This window comes from Dermacentor silvarum, chromosome 1, assembly GCF_013339745.2.
Source record: "Dermacentor silvarum isolate Dsil-2018 chromosome 1, BIME_Dsil_1.4, whole genome shotgun sequence".
Lineage (NCBI taxonomy): Eukaryota > Metazoa > Arthropoda > Arachnida > Ixodida > Ixodidae > Dermacentor > Dermacentor silvarum.
Genome location: NC_051154.1, coordinates 261,059,038 through 261,085,164, shown reverse-complemented (window position 1 = coordinate 261,085,164; position 26,127 = coordinate 261,059,038). Strand labels below are relative to the sequence as shown.

Here is a 26,127-nt window from a genome sequence, read left to right as displayed (position 1 = left end):
TTAAGAGGTATGAAGTTACTCATGCAATGAAGAACAATGCTTTTAAAATAGAGCCATAGTGTGTTAACAGTTGTAGATGTTTCTAAAGCCATTTCAGAAAATTATTGCAACTCATGCACAAGATAAGTCGATATGCCACCGTCGTCAGCTCTTGCAAAGTTAGGCACATTTACTACAGGTGACAAAGTTTTTAATGTACTATGTAATGGTAGTAGACATAGTGGTATTTGGTGATCTGATATACCCTTAGTAATATGAACCTGGATGTGACTTGCAGAAAAATGAGTGCTAAGAAATATCAAGTCTAGGATATTTGCTGTGGAACCTTGAGTGCGTGTAGGTTGCAATACGACCTGTTGAAGGTTGAAGTTAAGCATGAGGTCAACTAGCGCATCCGAGGCGAATGAGGTGTAATGCATAGTAGCCCAGTTAAAGTCCGGAAGGTTAAAGTCTCCCACAAGGATGACTCGCGAGTTGCATGCGTGTTGTTGCATGAACACTTGAAGGGCCTCTATGCACTCGTGACCTGAGGACGGACTCCGGTAAACACATCCGATGGTAATTGAATTGCCATTGCACAGAATCTTGCGAAATACTACTTCAGCTTCCTCAACCGTTGGCAGAAGCGCAAAAGGAATGGACTAAAAATTTTTAATCAGTAGGGCCACGCCCCCGCCTCGACTTGATCGATCTTTTCTAATCACCGAGTAGTTTGGCGGTGCAATTTCCTGGCTATGGATTGCAGATGAAAGCCATGTTTCAGTGATACTATGTCGCAATCGCGATCAAGTAAAGGATCTTCAAATGTGTCAAGCTTGTTCAGTATACTCCTGGCGTTTATATTCATGAGTGTTAGTTCCTTGACTGCGCATTGCTGTGAGTCACTGGCCGGCTTATCCCTTCGTCGTTTTTTTGCAATGGAACTTTATCATTCTTTTTGTCACACCAGACGTATGGCCGATTACTGATGTACAGTTTATCGAACGCGAGCGATACTTTCTCATGTTTTTCGCGGCTTTCTTTCGCGCTATCGCGCTATAGAATGAGGGGATAATGTACGCTAGCAGCTCGGGAGACACTTGAGCAGGAAAATATGTACAACACATTATTGCATGAATATGAGAACACAACACAGAACCCTTGAAACTATCTCTCGGCAACTTGGAACTAGATCATGGAGCGCTTGCCTCTGCCGATTATAGACTAGCAGAGGTAGGCACTGAAGTCAGCAAGCACGAAGTCATAGAATAGGGAACACAAGGTGGTCAAAATTAAAACATGCTTCAAGGTAGGTTAACAGCGCAAGGCCACCAGAGGGGACAGAAGAGAGAACAGAGTGCTGAACTTCCAACAGTTTATTTTCCGACTTTTCCAGGTCACAGCCACCCTGTATAAGCACTGGGGTACCTATCTTTCTTTCATTGGCCATATCTTAAGATAAAACAGCTTTAAAGCTTGGCTGCACTGAGTTACTTGCACATAATTTTTTTTCTGGAAGGCACTACACAAGCATCCAACTTTAAGTAGTTCTTTCTTATACTTTACTTCCCTGTTTTCAGAGCTGCAGAGTGAAAAATGTTAATGTGACAGTGGCATGAAACAGAAAATGGCAGACAAATGTAGAGTTACGCAAAAAGCACAGAACATTGCTATCTCATCCTAATATGTAAGGAATAGATGTAAACAAGAAAATGCATAAATATTTTAATAAAGTTAAGTCCCACCTTGATAAGTTCCACATGCAGGACTTGAACGTTGAGGTTAGTGCCCATTAACATGTATGAGCAGAAGTCTGCAGAATGACAACTGCCATCAGCTGCCAGGGAGATGTTGGTGTTCCACATCCTTGACAATAGAGGTTTTTAGCTTGTCTGCAAACATATTGCTCTCTACGGAACACCAGGTTGCCGAAGCCATAAAGTGCGTACCCGGGCTGGTGGTGCCATCTGGTAGTGCAGAGTTTTACCAAAGAGGACACATCTATGATCATAAGTAACCAACAGTAATCTACTTAGCTGCTAGTGTAAAGTGTCGGCACAGGCATAATTGATTTACATGCAGTTTTTTTTTTCAATTCTTCGACAAAAACACCCATGTAACATCAGAGTGTGTCTAGTGCATTGCAGTTGAAGAAATCATCAAGATGTCACTACCAGCAATGTTGCTGCCATTTCAGGCCTCCAATAATTCAATATTCCGTAAACATTAGTATGTTTACAGGCAGGCTAAATCTCTCTAATGGCCTTCCAGTGTGACATTCATGCTTAAAAAGTAGGAACAAGCATTACACAGGGTGTCCCAGCTAAAAGTAACCAAGATTTTAAAAACGATGGAGTATGCTAGTGGGCTGAAATGAACTCAACGGTGTTGAGGATCGCATGACCTAGTCTGCGGTATTTTTTTTTTTTTTCGTTTTGCAAAGTCAATTAATTCGTATAAACCAATTTCCTAACTTTTTAAATATTGGCTTCAGAAAAAAAAATGCCAATATGAAAGTTGTAGATCACATTTAAAAATAGCTGACTGAAGTGTTTGCAACTAAGTACCATTGATGGAGCTTTTCGTACTTGCCCTTAAAGAAAGCCCGCGAAATACAAAAAACCGCGTGACAGCGCCACTATTTCAGCACCCCCAGACAACCGACCAGGAAATGACATTTTCTGCATGCCTTCTTTCGAGGCTCACTCGCGTGCCACGTTGCGATCGGGCGCACAGAGCAAGCGGCGGTGATGAAGGTGTGCTGCGCTTCCACGTGACGTGGCATAAGCATATCATTCGCTCCACTTGTGGAATGAAGCCTGAACACACAAGGCAACAAAAAAATACAGAAGCTCTGGCTTGAGTAAATGTTGACCGAAGAACTGTTTAATCAGGAAGGAAAATGCAATTGTCATGTTCTTCTATTCGTTTGCGATCACATCTTACTAGCAAGAGTTGCTGGCAAGTATCTTGCAGCCACCGGAAATGCCAAGCCTGCCCAGAAAACGCTGCAGAGACAAACGTATTTCGTTTCTTGATCAATCGTCTGGGAGTGCTGAAATAGTGGCGTTATCACAGGCTTGTTTTTGTATTTCGTGGGCTTTCTTTAAAGGCAAATACAAGAAGCTCCATCAATGGTACTTTACTTGTTAGCACTTCAGTCGGCCATTTTTAAATGTGATCTACAACTTTCGTATTGGCACTTTCTTGGTGAAGCCAATATTTAAAAAGTTAGCTAATGAGTTATACTAATTAATTGACTTTGCAAAACGAGAAAAAATACCACAGGCTAGGCTGTGCAATTCTCAACACCACCGAGTTAGTTTCAGCTCCCTGGCACACTCCGTCGTTTTTAAAACCTTGGTTACATTTAGCTGGGACACCCTGTATACTTAACTTACCCCTGCAATACTGCATAAAACCAGTTCAGAGCTTACATTTATTGGCAATAATAAACTGTCTCTCCTCACTAAAATTTTTTGTTAAACTAACAGTCACAGAAAAGTCCATGACCATGCATTGCCGTCTGCAGTGTGAATTTAACACTACCAGCTTTGGAGTCTTGGCGACTATGGAGTTGCGCTGCTGAGCTCAAGGTCATGGATTTATTTGACTCCTGGGCACTATGGCCACATTTCAGTGGAGATGAAATCCAAAAGCACTCATTACCATGCTTCAGGTGCATGTTAGCAACCACAATGAAACGGAAACTAAGTGATGGTTCAACATGGCGGTGCCCACTCTGCTCTCTTTAGGCTAAACGGGCAGCCTTTCTGACCCACTCTTTACAAGAAGTGAATGGTGTTGTAGACTTTCGCAACCCTTCACTAAGTATCGCAGGCAGTTGACCAGGGCCCTCCACTATGGTATCCCTCATAGCCCACACACCAGCTTCCGGACATTAAGCCCTACAATTTAGTTTTAAAATTTAAGTTACAATCTCCACTAAGACTAGTACACTTAAAACTGTTTTTTTAGTAAAGCAGCGTGTCAATGCACTGAAGCATCCATATGAAACATATGCTAGGTCAATATGTACTGTGGCCAAATTATAAAACTTCACTGTGCATATTTCAGTGCTTTGGTATCTTTTGAGTATCTTTTCAGGTGCAGGGGGCCTGCAGACAAAAAGAAAAGCACTGGGTGCATTCCTCAGTTTCACAAATTGACTGCTGCAAATAATTTTAAAAACTGTTAGAAATAAATAGGCAAGTTACAAGTTAAGCATTTACAGATTTCACAAGCTGCCCAAGAGGGAAACAAGAGCACCACTATCCCCTTCCATACTGATAAGATATGCTTTATAAGAAAGTATATTGTTAGTTTACTCAGCATCACCCTTTTGATATGCAAACTCATGACACGAGCATTTTTACATCTTGCCCCCAAAAAAACACTGCCACCACAGCTATGAATCAAACCTGTGATCTCAAACACAGCAGCACAATACCACAGTCGCTAAGCGATGGGTTTGTTCGATTCATGAGACCCACACCAGCTGCCACTAAGGTAGCCTGACCTGACGAAAGAATTGAAACTTATGTACACTTGTGTTTACAATTACTGTTCAAAAGCACTTTTCATTCTCAATTTGCACATTGTTGACATTTCATACCTGTTTGCACCAAGATCTGGGACATCAACATCTGGGTTTGGTGGAGGACAGAAGTGCCTTGGCTACTTTTGTGGTTCCTCAGAGCACAGTGGCATCCGTTTGGACGCTACTGTCCTTTACAAACACAGGGCTGGCCTGAATACCTGCGACACATAAAATATATGCGATGTTCTTCATAAGCACCTAGTTTTTCCAGTCATATCAATAGCAATTTCTCACCAACAGATGGATTCTTGGGACAGGTTTGTGCAGCCCTTGTTCTGTGACCAATGTAATGTGTCTTCACAGCAAAGTCACACTTGTGCTCTGCCATGGCACTCGCACAGGAAGCTGTTTGCTCATCACTGCCCCTCAAGCTAGTCGTGGCTTTGCAGCTAGGACCACACTTGCGACACTGCACAGAACCATCAAGCTGCTTGGCTTGATTGAGAGCTTCTTGGGCAAGCTGTTGTTCACAAACAAAAAGATAAAAGTACACTGTGGCACAGGCAAATGGCACCCAGGCTATGTATTCGACTCTCGCAACTGAGAAGTGCACTAGCTTGAATAAATTGCCCACTGTGAGAGCACATCAAGTGATGTAAAAAAAATTGCCAAGCTTGTTCCCAACACTTTCAAGGTTGCAATGGTGCTATATCATCTGAAACATTTCACAGATCAGCAAGACTTTTTGTCTGGGCTCATATCCTTCGGCGCACATTTAGAAAATGCACGTGCAGCTACTGTAAGAAATTCTCAAAAACATTAAGCACGACAGGCCATGGCACCGACGATAGCAAGTCAGGCCGAATTATGTCACTCCAATTTCTATGCATGCAACCAAATCACTCGGCAGAGGGGGCTGTTCTTGGGACGCTAGGCAGCGTGCGCCTAAATGTCGTACAAAAATCTCTCACGTGACCTGATCCTAGGTGCCTAGGGACAGGATCGTTTAGAGACTTTTGAGAAGGCGCGATGGTGGCTCCAAGTGACACCGTGGCACGTTGGATCTCTGGCCAAAATAGAGGGGTTCTTTATTCTATGATAGAGGAGGCACTCTGGCCCACGCCGACCGCACGTTGTTCAATGCTGGTTGTGTGATGTATCAGCAGTGGGCTAAAGCCGTGCAGTAGTGGTGTAGTGGTGGTGTGGCATAGCGGCTTTTGGTCTCGGTGAACTGTGGTTTCATTTCATTTCATTTTATTACCTTAAAAGCCCCATAGGGGCATTACATAAGGAGTGGGCGTACATATATTTATTATACATCAGTTTTAAGGTTCACAGAGCACAAGTTTTAAATACAACACACGTGAAAATTAGGTACATAATTCCCTATAGTACACACACAGATTGCATATCCCGTACATTTTTTTTGTTTATTCTGAAAAATGGTCTGTTAGTTTTTGCATGAATGTAGGTGCACAGGTTATGGCGGCAATTTGGTGGGGCAGGTTGTTCCAATCTGTTGCTGTGCAAAAAAATAATTAGCCTGAAAAAGTGGTAGTATGAGTGCGAGGGTGGCCAACTTGGTACGCGTGTTGAGTGTGATGTGAGATACGGGCAGCGGGAATAATGTATGGTGGTTGATCAAGTGAAGTATGATAAAACTTATGAATAAGAGAGTTGAGATGTGACGACGATTAGCGAGTGTAACCAAACCGGATTCTTTTTTCAATGACAACATGCTGGCATCTTAGGAATACGTTGAATGGATGAACCTTATGGCATGGTTTTGCACCGATTAAAGTGCGTTGGTTAGATATGCTTGATGAGGGTTCCATACGGCACATGCATATTCGAGTTTAGGTGTGATTATGCTTGTATAGGCTAGCAATTTCACATGCTTGGGCGCTTGCTTTAGGTTTAGTTTTAAAAAAACCAAGAGATTTATTAGAAGATGAGATGACGTTAGTAATATGTGCGCTCCAAGACATTAGTAAGGGTAACACCAAGGTATTTGTAAGACTGCGCAGTTTCTACGTCTACGTTAGTTATTGTGTATGGGTAAGCTAGTGGGTTACGTCGGTGGGAGAATACCACTAGTTAACATTTATTTGGGTTAAGTGTCTGTAACCAGCAATCGCACCATTGTTGGAAGCAGTTAATATCCTTCTGAAGGAAGATTTGGTCAGAGATGCTAGTAATTGTTTGGTAAACGACGCAGTCATCTGCAAACATGCGAATATTGCAGGATACATGCAGAGGTAAGTCGTTAATATACAGGGTGTCCCAGCTATCACGCAGCACAATTTAAAAAAAGAGGAATGGTGTTACGCGAAGCAAACCTAATGCGTATTGTTTCCAGTACAGTGGAGTTGCTGTCAGTAATTTTTTCGTTACTGAAATTTAATTAGGTAATTGTAATTAATTATCTAACTCAAGAAGTACTGTCCTAATAATCAAAGTGTCAATGAGAAAGTTGTAGAGCAACATGAAAAACTACCGATACGGCTCTCTGTTGCTCAATACATGCTACATAAAAGTGTTTTTCCGAGCGTGAAAGAAGCCCGCGAATACACGCAAAGTGCCTCGAGCGGCCAGTAGCGCAGCAATTCTGCGTGTATTCGCGGGCTCCTTTCACACTCAGAAAAGCACATTTCTGTAGCACGTACTGAGCAACGGAAAGGTCTACCGGGAGTTTTTCATGTTGCTCTACAATTTTCTCATTGACACTTTGATAATCAGGACAGTACTTCTCGAGTTAGATAATTAATTGCGATTACCTAATTAAACCTTGGTAACGAAAAAATTACTGGCGGCTACTCCACTGTACTGGAAACAATACGCACTAGGTTTGCTTCGCGTAACGCCGTTCCTCTTTTTTAAAATCGTGCTGCATGATAGCTGGGACACCCTGTATATTAAGAAGAGGAGAGGCTGAGGACAGATCCTTGTGGAACCCCAGAAGTTACCGGTAGGGAAACAGATGGGCTGTTGTTAATATGGACAAACTGTGAGCGGTTACTAAAGAAAGCTTCAATCCATCGTAAAATATCGTGGTGCACGCTCGCCAGAGATAGTTTTAGTAATAGTCATTGATGTGGTACCTTATCAAATCTTTTCGCGAAGTCAAGAAATACTGCGTCTGTCTGCTGGTTAGTATCTAGATAAGTGTGACAATCATGAAGGAAAACTGCCAATTGCATTTTGCAGGAAAATCCCTATCAAAATCCATGCTGTAAAAAAGGAAAAAGTTTCCTGTATCTAAAAATTTCATAATTTCTGTATAAATGACATGTTCCATGATTTTGCAAGGTATGCTTGTTAGTGAGATGGGGCGATAGTTAAGTGGAGAGTTCTTGTCACCTGATTTGTAGATGGGAACAACCCTCCCCACCTTCCAATCATGTGGTATGATGCCAGTCGAGAGTGACTGCGAGAACAGCAAGCACAAATAAGCAGCAGTGATGTCTTTAGTATTTTTTAACACTTTTAAGTTTATGTTACCTATTTCGGCTGAGGATGTTAGTTTAAGATTGTCTACTCCGGCTGAGGATGTTAGTTTAATATTGTCAATTAGAGACAAAATACCATCGGCAAAGAAGGTTACTGATAGCATGACACTAGTTGAGTTGTTAACTGTAGTGGGAAATGACAAGCTAGGTCCATAGGAGAAGACTGACACAAAAGCTGTATTAAAAAGATTAGCACATTCATCATCACTGACCGTTTCACCGTTCTCGTTGACTAACGCAATACTGCTTATTTCCCGAGGATTGATCACCTGCCAGAATTTTCTTGAATTAGTGACCAGCATTTTTGGTAGATCTTCGTGAAAGAATGACTGTTTTGCCTCCCGAATAGCTGATAAATATGTACGTTCTGCAGCATAGTATTTATCCCAGGCGCATGTATTTGTCCTGCCGTTTGTTGCACGGTACAAATGTGTTTTTGTTTTATTTTCAAGTCTCTTCAAAGAATTGGTGAACCATGGCTTCTGAAGTTATGTTCAAAACGTTATTGTTGAAATGAACCTGTCAGCTAGATCATTTACTTTTTCTTTGAACCTTTGCCAGTTAATGTGGATATTGTGTTTGGCCTCGAATGAAAGACAGATGTCGTACAGATTATCGCGTATAGTGTCGTAGTTGCCATTGTTAAAAAGATGTATTGTCTTTTGAAGTTTCTGGCGTGGAATTGGCACAAAGTGAAAGGAAGCGTGAATAACCTTATGGTCGCTAATTTCATTCAGATAGGTAATTGACGATAAACTGTCTGGTCGGCTTGTTAGTATTAGGTCTAATACGTTAGCTCTGTCTTGTGTGACACGCATTGGTTCAAATACAAGTTGAGCAAGGTTAAAATTAAAACAAACATCAAGAAAATTTCTTGCTTTTGTCTGATTTACTAAAGAGGGAGCTATATTGTGCCAATCGATATCTGGAAAGTTAAAGTCTCCGAAGAAGAGGAGGTCAGCTTTGGGGTACTGAAACGTTAGTTTGCAGAGTACATTGCTGAGTTGACAGGCAAAATCTGGGCTACTGCGAGGGGGTCTATAGCAAACACCCAAAAGAACTGATTGTGGAGCGGCGTGACAATGAATGAAAAAGATTTCCAAGTTGGATGTGACGCTAACAGAACACGATAATTCTTGGCTGACAGCTATAAGGGCGCCTCCTCCTCGTGTTGTAGTGCGATCCTTCCAAAACACATTAAAATTCGGTAAATCAGCCAGCACTTCCGAGTCTTAAATATGGTCACTAAGCCAGGTTTCCGTGAGTACCACCACGTTGCTTTTAGATGTTAGTACAAGATTAGACACGTGTTTGCGTTTTGCAATGAAGCTTCGTATGTTAGTAAAGATTACCGAGATAGAAGTGCGTGATACAACTGCTATTCGGGGGCGTCATTTTATTTTTTAGATACGAAGTGGTCGCTATACTTCTTTAATCATCTGTAAAGCTTCATCATATACGTAGCGCTTGGAACCTATAAATAGCATTCTGAAATACAGGGAAAACGGCACAGACTTAGCTTTTGCAAAGGCAACAAGGTGTTTACGGGCATTCCTAACAGCCGGTGAAAAATCTTCGGCAATGCTGAAGTCAGTGCCTTTAAAATTACAGCCATTAGAAAGGACAGCTTCCTTTGTTTTAAAAAATACAAATTTAACTATAATTGGGCACTTGCCATCAGGGGAATACTGACCAATTCGATGCACTTGCTCTATTTCCTTAGGGTTAAGCAGTACTTTCAGCTGATCCGAGTAGTGGCGTAAGGTAATTTTTTCCGATTCTTTTGATGGCTCTGATGCAGATGCATAGGGGAGGCCATAAAAAATCAAATTATTTCGCCTTGACCGGTTCTCAGCATCATCTACACGGGCATCCAGTTTACGAACCAGCTGCGTCGTTCGTTCAGTTCACTGTCTGCCCGTATGGATTGCATATCGGCTTTCATGGATAAAACACTTTGGCAATTGCCCTCCAGGTGCGTCAGCCTCTCGCTTAAAGTCTCTAGAGATGCAGTCGTAGCCATATATTTGTTTTTGCGATCTTGCATCTCAGCAATAATCGTATCTTGGTCAGCGGATAGCTTCTTCATTTCGGCAAGTAATTCGGCGTAATCCGGACCGGGATTACTTTCAATATCCCCAGAGAGTAACAAAAGGCATCTGATAACACAAAGGAACTTGGAAACAATACATAAGCAGCACTGCGGGCTCGGTAGCTGCACAAGAGAATAATTATTGGTTTTCTTAGAGTAAAGAGAGCTTGATTCACAGACCTGCATGAAGAACAGCAGCGGGTTAGTGGACCGCATCGTGGCAATGCCACCGAGCCCACAGTGCACCAGGGGCAGTCGCTCCTCTTTTATAGGCAGCTTCATGGTTGTTGACGATGGCAGCAGGGCCAGTGGCATTTCGCCGAGGATCCATTCTTTAACTGGCCACGTCGCCAGACGGATTGAATCCCTGTTGGTTCTGATATCCCATGTTATCACGTCGTCGAAGCACGGGTGGGATCCTCCCAAACTGACGCTCGATTTCGCAAGAAGAGGCAGCAGCATTCGCATGATAACTAACGTCAAAACCTGCATGAAGAACAGCAGCGGGTTAGTGGAGCGCATTGTGGCAATGCCACCGAGCCCACAGTGCGCCAGGGGTAGTCGCTCCTCTTTAATAGGCAGCTGGATGGTTGTTGACGATGGAAGCAGAGCCAGCGGCATTTCGTCGAGGATCCATTCTTTAACTGGCCACGTCGCCAGACGGATTGAATCCCTGTTGGTTCTGATATCCCATGTTATCACGTCATCGAAGCACGGGTGGGATCCTCTCAAACTGATGCTCGATTACGCAAGAAGAGGCAGCAGCATTCGCATGATAACTAACGTCAAAACCTGCATGAAGAACAGCAGCGTGTTAGTGGAGCGCATTGTGGCAATGCCACCGAGCCCACAGTGCGCCAGGGGTAGTCGCTCCTCTTTAATAGGCAGCTGGATGGTTGTTGACGATGGCAGCAGAGCCAGCGGCATTTCGTCGAGGATCCATTCTTTAACTGGCGGCATCGCCAGACGGATTGAATCCCTGTTGGTTCCGATATCCCATGTTATCACGTCATCGAAGCACGGGTGGGATCCTCCCAAACTGACGCTCGATTTCGCAAAAAGAGGCAGCAGCATTCGCATGATAACTAACGTCAAAACCTGCATGAAGAACAGCAGCGGGTTAGTGGAGCGCATTGTGGCAATGCCACCGAGCCCACAGTGCACCAGGGGCAGTCGCTCCTCTTTTATAGGCAGCTTCATGGTTGTTGACGATGGCAGCAGGGCCAGTGGCATTTCGTCGAGGATCCATTCTTTAACTGGCCACGTCGCCAGACGGATTGAATCCCTGTTGGTTCTGATATCCCATGTTATCACGTCATCGAAGCACGGGTGGGATCCTCCCAAACTGACGCTCGATTTCGTAAGAAGAGGCAGCAGCATTCGCATGATAACTAACGTCAAAACCTGCATGAAGAACAGCAGCGGGTTAGTGGAGCGCATTGTGGCAATGCCACCGAGCCCACAGTGCGCCAGGGGTAGTCGCTCCTCTTTTATAGGCAGCTGGATGGTTGTTGACGATGGCAGCAGAGCCAGCGGCATTTCGTCGAGGATCCATTCTTTAACTGGCGGCATCGCCAGACGGATTGAATCCCTGTTGGTTCCGATATCCCATGTTATCACGTCATCGAAGCACGGGTGGGATCCTCCCAAACTGACGCTCGATTTCGCAAAAAGAGGCAGCAGCATTCGCATGATAACTAACGTCAAAACCTGCATGAAGAACAGCAGCGGGTTAGTGGAGCGCATTGTGGCAATGCCACCGAGCCCACAGTGCACCAGGGGCAGTCGCTCCTCTTTTATAGGCAGCTTCATGGTTGTTGACGATGGCAGCAGGGCCAGTGGCATTTCGTCGAGGATCCATTCTTTAACTGGCCACGTCGCCAGACGGATTGAATCCCTGTTGGTTCTGATATCCCATGTTATCACGTCATCGAAGCACGGGTGGGATCCTCCCAAACTGACGCTCGATTTCGCAAGAAGAGGCAGCAGCATTCGCATGATAACTAACGTCAAAACCTGCATGAAGAACAGCAGCGGGTTAGTGGAGCGCATTGTGGCAATGCCACCAAGCCCACAGTGCGCCAGGGGTAGTCGCTCCTCTTTTATAGGCAGCTGGATGGTTGTTGACGATGGCAGCAGAGCCAGCGGCATTTCGTCGAGGATCCATTCTTTAACTGGCCACGTCGCCAGACGGATTGAATCCCTGTTGGTTCTGATATCCCATGTTATCACGTCATCGAAGCACGGGTGGGATCCTCCTAAACTGACGCTCGATTTCGCAAGAAGAGGCAGCAGCATTCGCATGATAACTAACGTCAAAACCTGCATGAAGAACAGCAGCGGGTTAGTGGAGCGCATTGTGGCAATGCCACCGAGCCCACAGTGCGCCAGGGGTAGTCGCTCCTCTTTAATAGGCAGCTGGATGGTTGTTGACGATGGCAGCAGAGCCAGCGGCATTTCGTCGAGGATCCATTCTTTAACTGGCCATGTTGCCAGACGGATTGAATCCCTGTTGGTTCTGATATCCCATGTTATCACGTCATCGAAGCACGGGTGGGATCCTCCCAAACTGACGCTCGATTTCGCAAGAAGAGGCAGCAGCATTCGCATGATAACTAACGTCAAAACCTGCATGAAGAACAGCAGCGGGTTAGTGGAGCGCATTGTGGCAATGCCACCGAGCCCACAGTGCGCCAGGGGTAGTCGCTCCTCTTTAATAGGCAGCTGGATGGTTGTTGACGATGGCAGCAGAGCCAGCGGCATTTCGTCGAGGATCCATTCTTTAACTGGCCATGTCGCCAGACGGATTGAATCCCTGTTGGTTCCGATATCCCATGTTATCACGTCATCGAAGCACGGGTGGGATCCTCCCAAACTGACGCTTGATTTCGCAAGAAGAGGCAGCAGCATTCGCATGATAACTAACGTCAAAACCTGCATGAAGAACAGCAGCGGGTTAGTGGAGCGCATTGTGGCAATGCCACCGAGCCCAGAGTGCACCAGGGGCAGTCGCTCCTCTTTTATAGGCAGCTTCATGGTTGTTGACGATGGCAGCAGGGCCAGTGGCATTTCGTCGAGGAACCATTCTTTAAGGGGGGACGCGGCTTTCGCATCGCGAAAAATGGCTAAAAAATCGATTTTTTGAAAATTACATTTTCAGTTTCTGTAACTCTTATTCCATCTGATTCCGAAATATCATCACTGAAAACCAAGTAGAAGTACTCTAAAAAAATTGTTGTATCAGCCAAGGTGCCGAGAAATTGCGCGGAAATCGCGAAAAAACGGCGTTTTTCAAGCCACGATATCTTCGGAACGGCGCAGCCGAGCGCCGCCATCTTGGTCTCGTTGGAAAGCGCATTTCTCCGTCTTCAAATCTACCGCTTCAGCTATCTCCTCCATACAGAAACAAGCACACAAAAAGCAAATGATTGAAGGTCGTGCCGGAGCCACCGATTGGCCGCGCCCGCCACGTGACTCCAGCGCGGTTCGCCATTGGTCCGGTGCTCGCTCCGTGATGGCGTCGTCTGCTCCGCTTGTTGCGGCGTCCTCGCGAGCTCCGGACAGTTTCCGTAATTTCGACGAGTGCTAAAGCGGGCGCAACATGGACATAGCAGTAGTGTGGCCGATCCCGCTTTTTGTGGACGTCTCAGACCCGCGGCTAAGCATTCCGAGCATCGGTGACGCGGACTTCGCGACCGAGCTTCGGGCACGGAATGCTCGGACACGCGGCTAAGCCTCTCGCGCGTAGGCGTCTCCGACTCGGCGATGAAGCACATCGCGCGCGGACTTCTCGGATCCTTGCCTAAGCATTTCGTGCGTTGGCGCCTCCGACTGCGCGACTAAGCAAATCGAGCGTCGACTCCTCGAGCCCGCGGCTACGCATTTCGCGCGTCGGCACATCGCTCAACAAGTGTCGACTCCTCGGACCCGCGGCTACGCACTTCGCGCGTCGGCACCGCGAGCGTCGACTCCTCGAGGCCGCGGCTAGGCATTTCGCGCGTCGGCACATCGCTCATGGCGTGTCGACACCTCGAGTGTCTATTCCTCGGACCCGCGGCTAGGCATTTCGCGCGTCGGCACCTCGGACTGCGCGATTGAGCTTACCGAGCATTTGGATCCGCGACCATGCAGGCATTTCGCGCATCGGCACCTCGGACTGCGCGACTAAGCTCGTCGAGCGTCTATTCCGCGGACCCGCGACCAGGCATTTCGAACATCGGCACCTCGGATCGACCCGCGACTTAGCACATCGCACGCCGACTCTGTTATCGTAATGCCACGATATCTAGTAATAATACCTATCATACCACCCCTTCATAAAGAGAACCTCATCATGAGCTCTGTTCACTAGGCCACTTGGGCTGGCACAGACACCTGGCTGTAGAAGTGAGGCATGATACAAAAGTACAGGCTGGAAAGCACCTAGCAGCTGCATTGCTGCATATCTATCAGTGGCTCTCCTAACCTACATAGCCATTGTCAATGGAAGATGATTCAGAAGGCTGCTGAGAGCTTCATTCAGTAACATGGTCGATTCTACCAAAAGAAAACAGTGCCTCACTGACTGCACTATAGGCTGCTATCAATGAGGCAGTCTGCAGATACAACGCTAGAACCACTGTATATTTATAGCCACATAGTTCTGCACCTCACTTGGTTTGAAACCCAGGCACCATGCTCTTTGTAGAGCAGCAGTAAAGAATGCCATACAAACATGAAAAAGCCAGAACGAAGGCTCAGCAGACCAGAGGCCACATGTACCAGAAGCCCCACGTCACAAAACACATCAAAGATTACAACTTTGGTGCGTTTTAGAGAACTGAAGAGAAGGTGCAACTTTGAGAGCCGTTTTCTCAAAACTGTTTTTTCGCCTTTCTGCTCAGTTTCTGGAGCTGATTTCTTCGTTACCGTTTAGCCTATTTTGATTCTGTTTTTTTTGTCACGTTCCTTGGACTACAGTGCAGGTCGAGACAGTCTCGCATTTTTATCTTGACATTTTATAAATTTATGGCGTGGCTATTCGTTCACCCCGAAAGTGTGCTTGGTGCGAAGGTAACCTGAAAAGTGACTATCTAAAAACTTTGTGTTGTGAAAAAAAAAAAGTAAGACTGTCACGACCTTCAGCACACATTGAGCTATGCAGTCAATACTCAACGAGCCTTCCATCATATTTTTTAAGCTCCCCAGGCCCTCCAGCAAGTTCAAGAGAGAAAAATTCTGCTCAATAAAATGTTCTCAAGGTATCACTCTGAAACTTTTATGGAAGTATCAGGGAGACATTCTAAACATTTGTACCAATTTTCATCAAAATCCATGAAGAAATCAGGAAGTTGATTTTCAAAGCCACGTCCCCCCTTAACTGGCCACGTCGCCAGACGGATTGAATCCCTGTTGGTTCCGATATCCCATGTTATCACGTCATCGAAGCACGGGTGGGATCCTCCCAAACTGACGCTCGATTTCGCAAGAAGAGGCAGCAGCATTCGCATGATAACGTCAAAACCTGCATGAAGAACAGCAGCGGGTTAGTGGACCGCATCGTGGCAATGCCACCGAGCCCACCGTGCGCCAGGGGTAGTCGCTCCTCTTTTATAGGCAGCTGGATGGTTGTTGACGATGGCAGCAGGGCCAGTGGCATTTCGTCGAGGATCCATTCTTTAACTGGCGGCATCGCCAGACGGATTGAATCCCTGTTGGTTCCGATATCCCATGTTATCACGTCATCGAAGCACGAGTGGGATCCTCCCAAACTGACGCTCGATTTCGCAAGAAGAGGCAGCAGCATTCGCATGATAACTAACGTCAAAACCTGCATGAAGAACAGCAGCGGGTTAGTGGACCGCATTGTGGCAATGCCACCGAGCCCACAGTGCACCAGGGGTAGTCGCTCCTTTTTTATAGGCAGCTGGATGGTTGTTGACGATGGCAGCAGGGCCAGTGGCATTTCGTCGAGGATCCATTCTTTAACTGGCCACGTCGCCAGACGGATTGAATCCCTGTTGGTTCTGATATCCCATGTTATCACGTCATCGAAGCACGGGTGGGATCCTCAAAAACTGACGCTCGATTTCGCAAGAGGAGGCAGCAGCATTCGCATGATAACTAACGTCAAAACCTGCATGAAGAACAGCAGCGGGTTAGTGGAGCGCATTGTGGCAATGCCACCGAGCCCACAGTGCGCCAGGGGTAGTCGCTCCTCTTTTATAGGCAGCTTCATGGTTGTTGACGATGGCAGCAGGGCCAGTGGCATTTCGTCGAGGATCCATTCTTTAACTGGCCACGTCGCCAGACGGATTGAATCCCTGTTGGTTCTGATATCCCATGTTATCACGTCATCGAAGCACGGGTGGGATCCTCCCAAACTGACGCTCGATTTCACAAGAAGAGGCAGCAGCATTCGCATGATAACTAACGTCAAAACCTGCATGAAGAACAGCAGCGGGTTAGTGGAGCGCATTGTGGCAATGCCACCGAGCCCACAGTACGCCAGGGGTAGTCGCTCCTCTTTAATAGGCAGCTGGATGGTTGTTGACGATGGCAGCAGAGCCAGCGGCATTTCGTCGAGGATCCATTCTTTAACTGGCGGCATCGCCAGACGGATTGAATCCCTGTTGGTTCCGATATCCCATGTTATCACGTCATCGAAGCACGGGTGCGATCATCCCAAACTGACGTTCGATTTCACAAGAGGCAGCAGCATTCGCATGATAACTGACGCCAAAACCTGCATGAAGAACAGCAGCGGGTTAGTGGACCGCATCGTGGCAATGCCACCGAGTCCAGTGGTGTGAGACCTGTATTTCTGAAAATTCGGTGGTGCTGACGATCGAAATATTCAAGTGGCGTAGCGCCTCGACGACAGAGTTAGCGAACCGGCGTTGTGTAGCAACGTCACCGTGTCCGCCTTTTTCGGCAGTGTCATCACATCACACATGCACCTTTACTTGACAGATGTCGAAGGTGGAGGTACTGTATGTACGTGTTCCTGGCCACGACTTAAGTCACGTAAGTAATTTAATTTAATATTCGTCTCGTTAATTCACAGGCGGAGACAAGTTAACGAACTAGATCCTGCATTACATAGGGGTAGTCAAGACCCTCCGTTGCAGTTTCTGAAATAAAGATTTAGTGGCAAGGCCGTCGTTATACACACAATCACGTAAGAGAGAGCGATATCGGAATGCGCGTCACATGTTTATCTCGTTGTAGCCGTGGCTATAGGCGACTGAGTAGCCTGGTCAATATATATTTTTCTCTTTTTTTTTCGAGTCTGCCGAAAACTTATTTTCACCACAAAACCGAATAACCCTTTGGCAAATTGAAGTGAAAGTACTGAATTGAATGTATTAAATAGTTGCACGCATGATAATTCACCCATATTTTATACTTGATGGTTCCGATGTTCTTGCTGTTCAGTTTGGTTTACCTTAGGGCATTTATTTTGCAGTAGTGAAGCGGTGCATCACGTTCGTGCAGAAAACGAATGTATCAGTTCTAACAGCTTTATGTCTTTCATGCTTTTATGTTTTTTCATGTCTTTTATTTGTGCTTGTGGAACCAGCGGTGGGATCTCTTCTAGTGTATAAATGGGTGCAAAATGTTCTCATTTGTGATCTTAATAATACTTAAGGTGTTGACACGCATTCTAGTTAGGCGGACATAAATTTTATGGACAGTACCAATATTTAATTAACATGCTGATGAAGCACCCTAGAACAAACAGTGTACATTTGCATGTGTTCTGCAGTCACAAACCATTACAATATATATGTACGCCACAGCTTTTTTGCATTTCATATTGCCAAATTGTGTTTTTCAATTTCTGATGCAGTCAAAATTTTTGTTCCAGACATCCAGTAAAGAAGATGGCACTACTGTAAAGCAACACACTGCACACATTAAAGAGAAGCTACTGCCTGCTCCAAGGCCATCGTGTGGACTTTTGCTGCTACTACAAGGTAAACAACACCGGGTTCAGAAATAAATATGCTTGATATACGCTGTATTGGCTTGCTAGACTTGAGATACATTGTCATTTGTTTGTAGCAGATGATATCAATGTTTGTTCATATTTACGGTGCAGCATAATTGATTCAAACAGAAAGCACTACACGAGTTTGGCTAATCTCTGCTGTATCTCATGTGTTACTGTTTTGCCCCAACAGAGTCTACACCAAGCACATCTTGGCCCTCATTACAGGAGCCGTCACATATCTACACCAACAGGAAGGGTGGTGTAGATAAGCAGGTCCAGAAGTATTTGGATGAGATACCAAGTCTACGTAGGACTGTATCAAGACTGAAAAGAGCCTCGGTCATCATTCCACCAGCACGGATATTGGCAGAGTCATCCAGGTACCTCAACAAAAGAAATTCTTCGTGTTCAGATGCGCCTGCAACCTCTGAACAAGCATGGATGACACTGGCCAAAAGAGTTCCATCAGTTTGCCCTTCCTTAACAGCTTCCTGGCCTTGTCAAATTGAATTTGTGCCAAGTATAAATTTTTTCTATGAATGCAAGCTTTTTCATTCCCCATTCTTGCTAGATATCAGTCTTCTTCCTTATCCAAACATAAAGGTGAACTGATTCTTTGCTCATACTTAAGGCCCGTCATTGTCTATTAGCATAACATCTTTGTAACAGTATTCTCTACTGTACGTTGCTATGTTAAACTCCTCTCCTGAAATAGCAGATGTGGCAGCGGCATGTGTCTTGCATTAACCTTTGCACCGTGTGCTATGTAGCATTTCATTTTTCTTAATGTTATTGGCCTTCACTGCTCGCAGAGCAGAGTGGCTTTCTTGAATGCAAGCTTTCTCATGCCCATATTATTCCTGGTCTCATTCAGGACTGCTCTTCTTGCTCAATAGCCTGGGTTTTCGTGCAAGATACACTGAAGTGGTTGATTGCAGAATCTGGTTGCAGAAACTTGGTCGTGGTCGCTGTGTTACGTTTTACGGATTTGGGGGGCCTGGTAAGTTGCATTGGGAAGCAGTCTCTCGAGGTAAGCACCTGCTCCTGCAGTCCGTACAGCGACATAGACTCCTAATTTACAAGCACCGTGATTGGTGCTCCCCATTACCTCCTTTCCTGCTGCAGCCGTGTGCAAATTTTGCTTGTGGCCTTCGTTGGCCGTGATTGGGTGTCAACAGAGAGCAGCATACATGCTTACATGGTCCGAAGTGTATGAAGTTGATAGCCACATGGGTGGAAAGGCCCACAGAAGTGGCTGCTGAACGTGATGCCCAAGAAACCGACTTGTCCATATTGAGACAAAGTGGGGCACCAAGTGTGAGCCACATATTAGTGGCCCCCGAAAGAAAAGAAATGTGCAGGCTGGAAAGGAGTTAACGCTAAAATACTGGGTAGTCGATGTCGCTGTGTTGGCTGTGTCAGCCGATTGCTTCGCAATGCAAGTTTATCGTCGTCAACGGCGACCGTCGGTGCAAACAGGTGGGACACACTGTCCAATCTGCTTGTACTGCTGGTTGTCACTCGTTACCAGACCGCCATGTGTGACGAAGGCAAGCAAGCACAGTGCCTGAAGTCGGGTGGCTGAATGTGGCGTAAGCGAACCAGTGTATGTGAATGATCACTGTTGTCATGTGGCTGGCCAATGTATAGTGTGAACCTTATGTTATAGGTGTGCTGAAGTGATTTGACTGCAGTCTCGTTTCAACGCTGTCCCACTTGGTCATGGTTGCCGTGTTCCATTCCTCGAATGTGGCGGCCTGGCCACTTGCATTGGGAAGCAGTCTCTCGAGGTAAGCACCTGCTCCTGCAGTCCGCACAGCGACGTAGACTCCCCGTTTGTCCTTTCCTGCTGCAGTCGTGGGCAAATTGTGCTTGCGGCCTACCTCGGCCGTAATTTGGCTTGAACAGAGGCCAGCATACGTGCTAACATGGTCCGAAGTGTAAGAATCTGATAGCCACGCGGGTGGAAAGGCCTGCAAAAGTGGCTGCAAAATGGTGATGCCCACGAAACCGCCAATGTCCATATTGAGAGAAAGGTGTGAGTGACACATGTACCCCCGAAAAAACAAAGGAACTCAGCAGGTTGGAAAGGAGGTAACGCTAAAATGCTGGTAGTCAATGTCGCTGTGTTGGCTGCGGCAGCAGATGCCTGCGTCAGCCGATTGCTTCGCAATGCAAGTTTATCGTCGTCAACAGCGACCGTCGATGCAAACACGTGGGACACACTGTCCAATCTGCTTGCACTGCTGGTTGTCGCTCGTTACCAGACCACCACGTGCGACGACGAAGGTTTACGAGCTCGCGTTAATAATTCCTGCGTATCTCGACATGCAAATTTTATTTGTGCTCTTGTACGAGAAGGTGCACTGCTTGTCTTCGACCAATAAAGTCGTACGTCCTGTTCATTCACTTGTGGCTTGATTGTATGGGCGTCAGTAGAGGCTCTTTGGACTCCTGGCAATTAGAACACACAAGCTAAGCGGCAAGGCACTGAGGCGTGCCGCAACGCCAGCCGGGCGAGCGCTGCGCGTACCAGCGCAATGCATACGCGACTGGTAAAAAACGGCCATATTGGATTTTGCACTAAAAAAAATAAGATTTCCGCATGGATAGATGGATGGATGAGGTTGAACCATATAAATCGGGCAGTGGCATACGCCACCTAGCCATGACTATTAACATACTTTGTGCTTTGCGGTGGGTGAAATTTCACCCCTGCCTTGATTTTAGCCACCAATCAGATAACCTCCGTTTGGTTATTTCTACGCGCTTAAAGTCTATTTTGCCTTCACTGTCCCTAAACCCCAATGCTTTGAAAAAATCAGCCTCGTTGCTTTGCACTGTAGGGTTAAGCCCTTTACAGAAAAGTATGAGGTGTTCAGCCGTTTCCTCTTCTCCACACGCACCGCACAAAGTGTCTATACCTTGGTACTTGACTCGGTACATCTTAGTCCGCAATACTCCTATCCTGGCTTCAAACAACAAAGAGCTTCCCCTAGAATTATCATAGATATTTTCTTTGGCAATTTCTTGCTTGAAAGTTCTGTATGTTCCCAGTGCTGATTTCGTCTGCATCCCTGTTTTCCACAGACCCCTCTCTGTTTCTTGAACCTTTTTCTTAACCGCTGTTTCCTGGTTTGCACCCCTCCTCCAGTCCAAATATTTGATTGACAATTTTCTGGTCAGCTTCCTCCATTTTGTGTCAACATTCCTCATGTAGAAATAACTGAAAACTCTCCTTGCCCACCGCTTTTCTGCCATTTCTCTCAATGGCTCCTCAAGTTCTATCTTGCTGCTGGCTTCCCTGCCCTCGAATGACGTCCACCCCGTGTCACCCTGTACTCCCTGATTTGGTGCATTTCCGTGTGCTCCCAGAGCAAGCCTACCTGCTGCTTAACTTCCAACCTTGCTCGAACCGCTGATCTCATGCACAGGACCGCATTACCGAAAGTCAAACTAGGGACCATCACCCCTTTCCAAATCCCTCTCACCACTTCGTACCTATTGTAATTCCACAGTGCCCTATTTTTCATCACATCTGCATTTCTGCTACCTTTAGCCGTTACATATTTTTCATGTTCTGTTAGGTACTCAGCCCCATTGTTTATCCACACTCCAAGATATTTGTACTTATCCACCACCTCCAGTGTAACCTCCTGTATCCTATGCTCGCTGCCCTGATTATCATTAAAAATCATGATTGCCGATTTTTCTTTAATAAACTTCAAACCTAAGCTATCTCCCTCTTTACCACAGGTGTCTATTAATCCCTGCAAGTCTTCCTTGCTGTCAGCCATAAGTACAATGTCATCCGCGTACATCAGTCCTGGTAAGGACTGTTTAATCCATTCTCCTTGCTTGAAATAGGAAAGGTTGAAGCCAAGTCCGCTCCTCTCCAATTTTTTCTCTAATCCTTGTAAATACAGCATGAACAACAAAGGTGACAGAGGGCACCCCTGCCTAAGCCCCTGCTGTATCTCTATAGGCTCAGATACCTTGTTTTCCCATTTTATAAGCACCTTGTTACTTTTATAGATGTCTTTTAAAAGATTACTTACTCCATCTTCCACATCTAGAGTGCCCAGTAAGTCCCACAAATCCTTTTGGATTATACTGTCATAGGCTCCCTTGATATCCAGAAATGCAAGCTGTAGTGGCCTCTGTTCCTTTTCTGCTATTTCAATACACTGCGTCAATGAGAACAGCTTATCGTCTAACCTTCTTTGTTTCCGGAACCCATTTTGTAGTTCCCCCAGCACCTCCTCGCCCTCCACCCATGCCTGCAGTCTGTCCTTTATAATCTGCATCACCACCCTGTAAACCACTGACGTCACTGTTATGGGACGGTAGTTGTTTATGTCGGCTTTGTCTCCCTTTCCCTTGTATATCATGCTCATCCTGCTCAGTCTCCACCCGTCGGGGGCTTTACCTTCCATTATTGTTTTGCTCACTGCCTCTCTTAATGCTTCCTTAGATTTTGGGCCCAATGTATTTATTAACATAATTGGGATGCCATCAGGACCTGTCGACGTGCTACTAGGAACCCTCTTCTTATTTTCGTACCACTGTAGAAGGTACATATTGGAAAGGTTTTTACAGCGCTATAAACAGGGACAAAGGAGGACGAAAAATACAACACGTGTGCAGACTCACAACTAACTTTTAATGTGTGAAAGATGACATATATACAGTGAGGATAACAAACTAACATGATCTGATTGGCAAGACATGGTCACATGTACACTTCAATCATAGTCTCGTGCCTAGATATTGCACTTCGCAATCTGCAAGCGCCACCGACAGATCACTGATGCATCCACGTGTTTTCTTAATTGATAGGCCTCGAAGATCTCCCACGTGATGCAATCCTTATGGCGATATAAAATGTTAGTTATTTTCAGTAGTGGTCGACACGCCTTGTTTGTCTCCTTTCCACAGTCCCTGCAGTGTTTCGCCACGTGAGAATAGCCATCAGACAAGCAGTTCGTGGAATGCTCCTTTAAACGAATATTAATGCAGCGGCTTGTTTGTCCAATATACACACGCCCACAAGTGAAAGGGAATTCATATACTACAGCGCGAACGCAGGGGACGTACTCCGGCTTTTTGTGGTCAATATGGCAAACAAAAGGGCTATTGCTAGGTGAGCTGTCCATTTTATTCATTACATGTGCACACAAATGCGCCATTTTCTGAGGGGTGGAGAACACAATGTTCACACCGTAATGTTGCACAACATTATTGAGATTGTGTGACACCCTATGCTGGTAAGGGATCAAAGCGTAACATCTACGCTCCTGGTCGTTATCTTGAGGTGGAGCAGTAACACCACACTTAATCTTCTTGATTAATTTTTCACATACTGCTGCTATTACATAGCTCGGATACCCTGCAGTAGTCAATCTTGTTATTTGGTGTTCAACGCTATCTGTTACCACGTGGGCGCAAGATTTTCGTAGAGCAGAACTAATGCTGGACAGAACAATGCCATTTTTTACGGTTTTGGAGTGTGCCGAAGAAAAGCTTAGGGGCATTTTTAAAGACCGAGGTCGAAAAAAACTGCAAGTATGGGACACATCGAAATGCAGGCGAATGTATAAAAACTGCAGTTCAATGTTATGGGGTAGTTCAACAGAGGCCCAGCCCTGATTTAGCAAACGCTTTTTGAGCCTCAAGGACGCGGTCCTCCAGTGACCATTGACAAAAACCAGGTAATCGTCCACGTAACGAAAGGCTCGAACAGCAATCCTTCCAAGGTTGTCATGTACGGCCCCGATCCACTTTTGACAAGAAGATGTCGCTAAGCACAGGTGCAACCCTAGAGCCAATACAGACTAATCCTTCGCAAGAAGGCAATGACGAACGGCAGCCTTTGAATGTATCACTGCCCCCGCCATGATACGTAAGTGGACGACAAATACATAGATAACACTTCTAAAAAGGATTCCACAGAAATACCACATTGCAAAATAAACTTCTGCTCGTTATTATTCTCTGTAATACACTCTTTTACAGCAACCATTAATTCTGGTTGGGGAATAGCATAAAACAAATCTTCAACATCAACGCTGAATGCTTTGCATCCTCCTGGGTTGCTATCCCGCAAGAATTGCACAATTGCCACGGAATCGGGCACCAGGAATGGATCATCAAGCTTGAGCTTTGAGAGGTGTTCCTGAAGGAACCCAGCAACTACATATTGCCATGTTCCCCTTTCCGACACAATTGAGCGAAAAGGCAGGCCAGGTTTATGTGTTCTAACTGAGAAAAAAAGTTGAAGATCCGAATTTGTGGCATTCTTGGCATTAGCACGCAACCTGCTCAGGTTCAAGTCCTCTAGTAGCGCTAAGGCCCTGGATTTTACCTTGCTGCAAATGACGGAGGCCGGTACGAAGTTCTTCAGCGCAGTATGAGCCTTATCTAAATCTTTCTAATATGAACTTCAACCAACTAGCACAACTTGGTGCACTACTGTAGAAGGTACAGTTTCCCTTCTCTAAAGTTGGTCTTTATTCTATGGCATGGCCACGGCGTCACTTGGAACCACCATCGCGCCTAAACGATCCTGTACCTAGGCGCCTAGGATCAGGTCATGTGAGGGACCCAGCTGTTTGGCATAACTTACCTGAGCTCGTCGTCGCTTCACCGCTCTCCATCGCGGTAATGGTGGGTGGCTGGGCTTCGTGTGCACGAACAGCGTTGGCACGGCATCTTCCTTCAGGCGTCTGCCGTGGTTTGCTTTTGCGAGCCCACAGGCTTCCATCAAGTACCGCAGTCCGGAGTGAAGTGGTCAGAACACACGCAAGCGTTTTTTATCCGGGGACCAGACGACGCGCCGCACAGCACGAAGCCACTTCTTGCGAAGAGCGCTGTCGGAAGGAAACCTGTGGTAACAGACACCGTTCGTCTTCGTTGACCTATTCGTGCAGCCCTCAACGCAACACCAGCTTCCACCCATCGCTTCACCTCCTGCAATAGACCGAAGAATAGCATTTGCAATGACGAACGTTTGCGCAAAATCATTGAACCACTGGCTGCGAGGTAGAATGTACAGCATGGCCGTGGTACCTATAACCTGGTAGTATATCCAGTATATCTAGCAGAAACTCCATGATTTCGAATTTGGCAAATGCGGGCATAGCATGGGGCATAGGTAGTTGGGTAGGCCAATGCCTCTACAAGGAAGCATTGGGTAGGCACTGTCAGCAAGCACACGGAGACCGTTTTCATGGGCGCCGCCATTGCGTAGGAAGTGGCGCCATCTATGGGCAGTTGGCATGCGGTATACGGTTTCTGGTGGATTTTTTCGCACTCGCGCGGTCCATATGGCATCTTCTACGTGGGAAATGGTCGTGTGAGGCGTAGTGATGGGAATTTAAGTCTGAAGTAGTTAAGCGGCTGGAGTTTATGCTGACGTTAGGGCGGACGGAGCACCCAGCGCGAGGTGTGCGCGTTTGTTTGAGCTTACAATCAGCCTCGGATATCAGATAGGTATTTTTGAAAATTCGTTTCACGAATGTTACCTTACTGCAGCATTCTCAGCACAGTAATTCTAAGCCTGGTTTAGCTGCAACGAGTGCTTACGAAACATTTGACGATCCTAACAGCGTGGGTACCGTTCTGCTGGAGAAAGTCGTGCTGTTCACCTTGACAAGCGTTCAAGTTGTTATCTGTAGATACATTGGACGACTGCCTTGTTTGCTGGGCAAGGTTTGAGCCCACAAATAAAATTTGGTTAATAATAACCGCATACCGTACATGGTGAATCGCACTTTTCGAGTGGTCGAACGACCAGCTGTAGACTGCGCGAGCGTCCGAGGCAGTACACTATATAAATGCGCGCATGGTCCAAGTTGTCCAAGCACGCGGCACGACCATACGAAGTCTTATTGCATTGTTATCCCGTATTCTGTTTTATTTTGCCGCAAAAGGAAAACATATATGAACTCTTTCTTTTTTTTTTTTTTTTTTTCAGTCTCGTAAGTTCAGTCATCTACGACGCATTCACCCATCTTACGGAAATTGTGGCCTT

At 45.9% G+C, this 26,127-nt stretch overlaps 1 protein-coding gene across 2 annotated transcripts in view; it reads right to left on the bottom strand.

Moving 5' to 3' along the window:
- LOC119439914 (uncharacterized) overlaps positions 1–25,244 on the bottom strand; it is a 57,879-nt gene extending 32,635 nt beyond the window's left edge. Inside the window, exons 1-5 of one of the 2 annotated variants that reach the window (XM_049660287.1) lie at positions 24,721–25,244; positions 15,624–15,929; positions 4,814–4,988; positions 4,595–4,737; positions 1,731–1,980 (exon numbers count right to left, since the gene is read on the bottom strand). In XM_049660287.1, the coding sequence (XP_049516244.1) occupies positions 4,673–4,737; positions 4,814–4,988; positions 15,624–15,929; positions 24,721–24,858 (684 nt within the window). In that variant the 5' untranslated portion in view covers positions 24,859–25,244 and the 3' untranslated portion in view covers positions 1,731–1,980; positions 4,595–4,672. Of the gene's footprint in view, positions 1–1,730; positions 1,981–4,594; positions 4,738–4,813; positions 4,989–15,623; positions 15,930–24,720 lie in introns of those variants that run through there. The other variant, XM_049660286.1, reaches the window with a different exon arrangement.
- Positions 25,245–26,127: the final 883 nt, after the last annotated feature.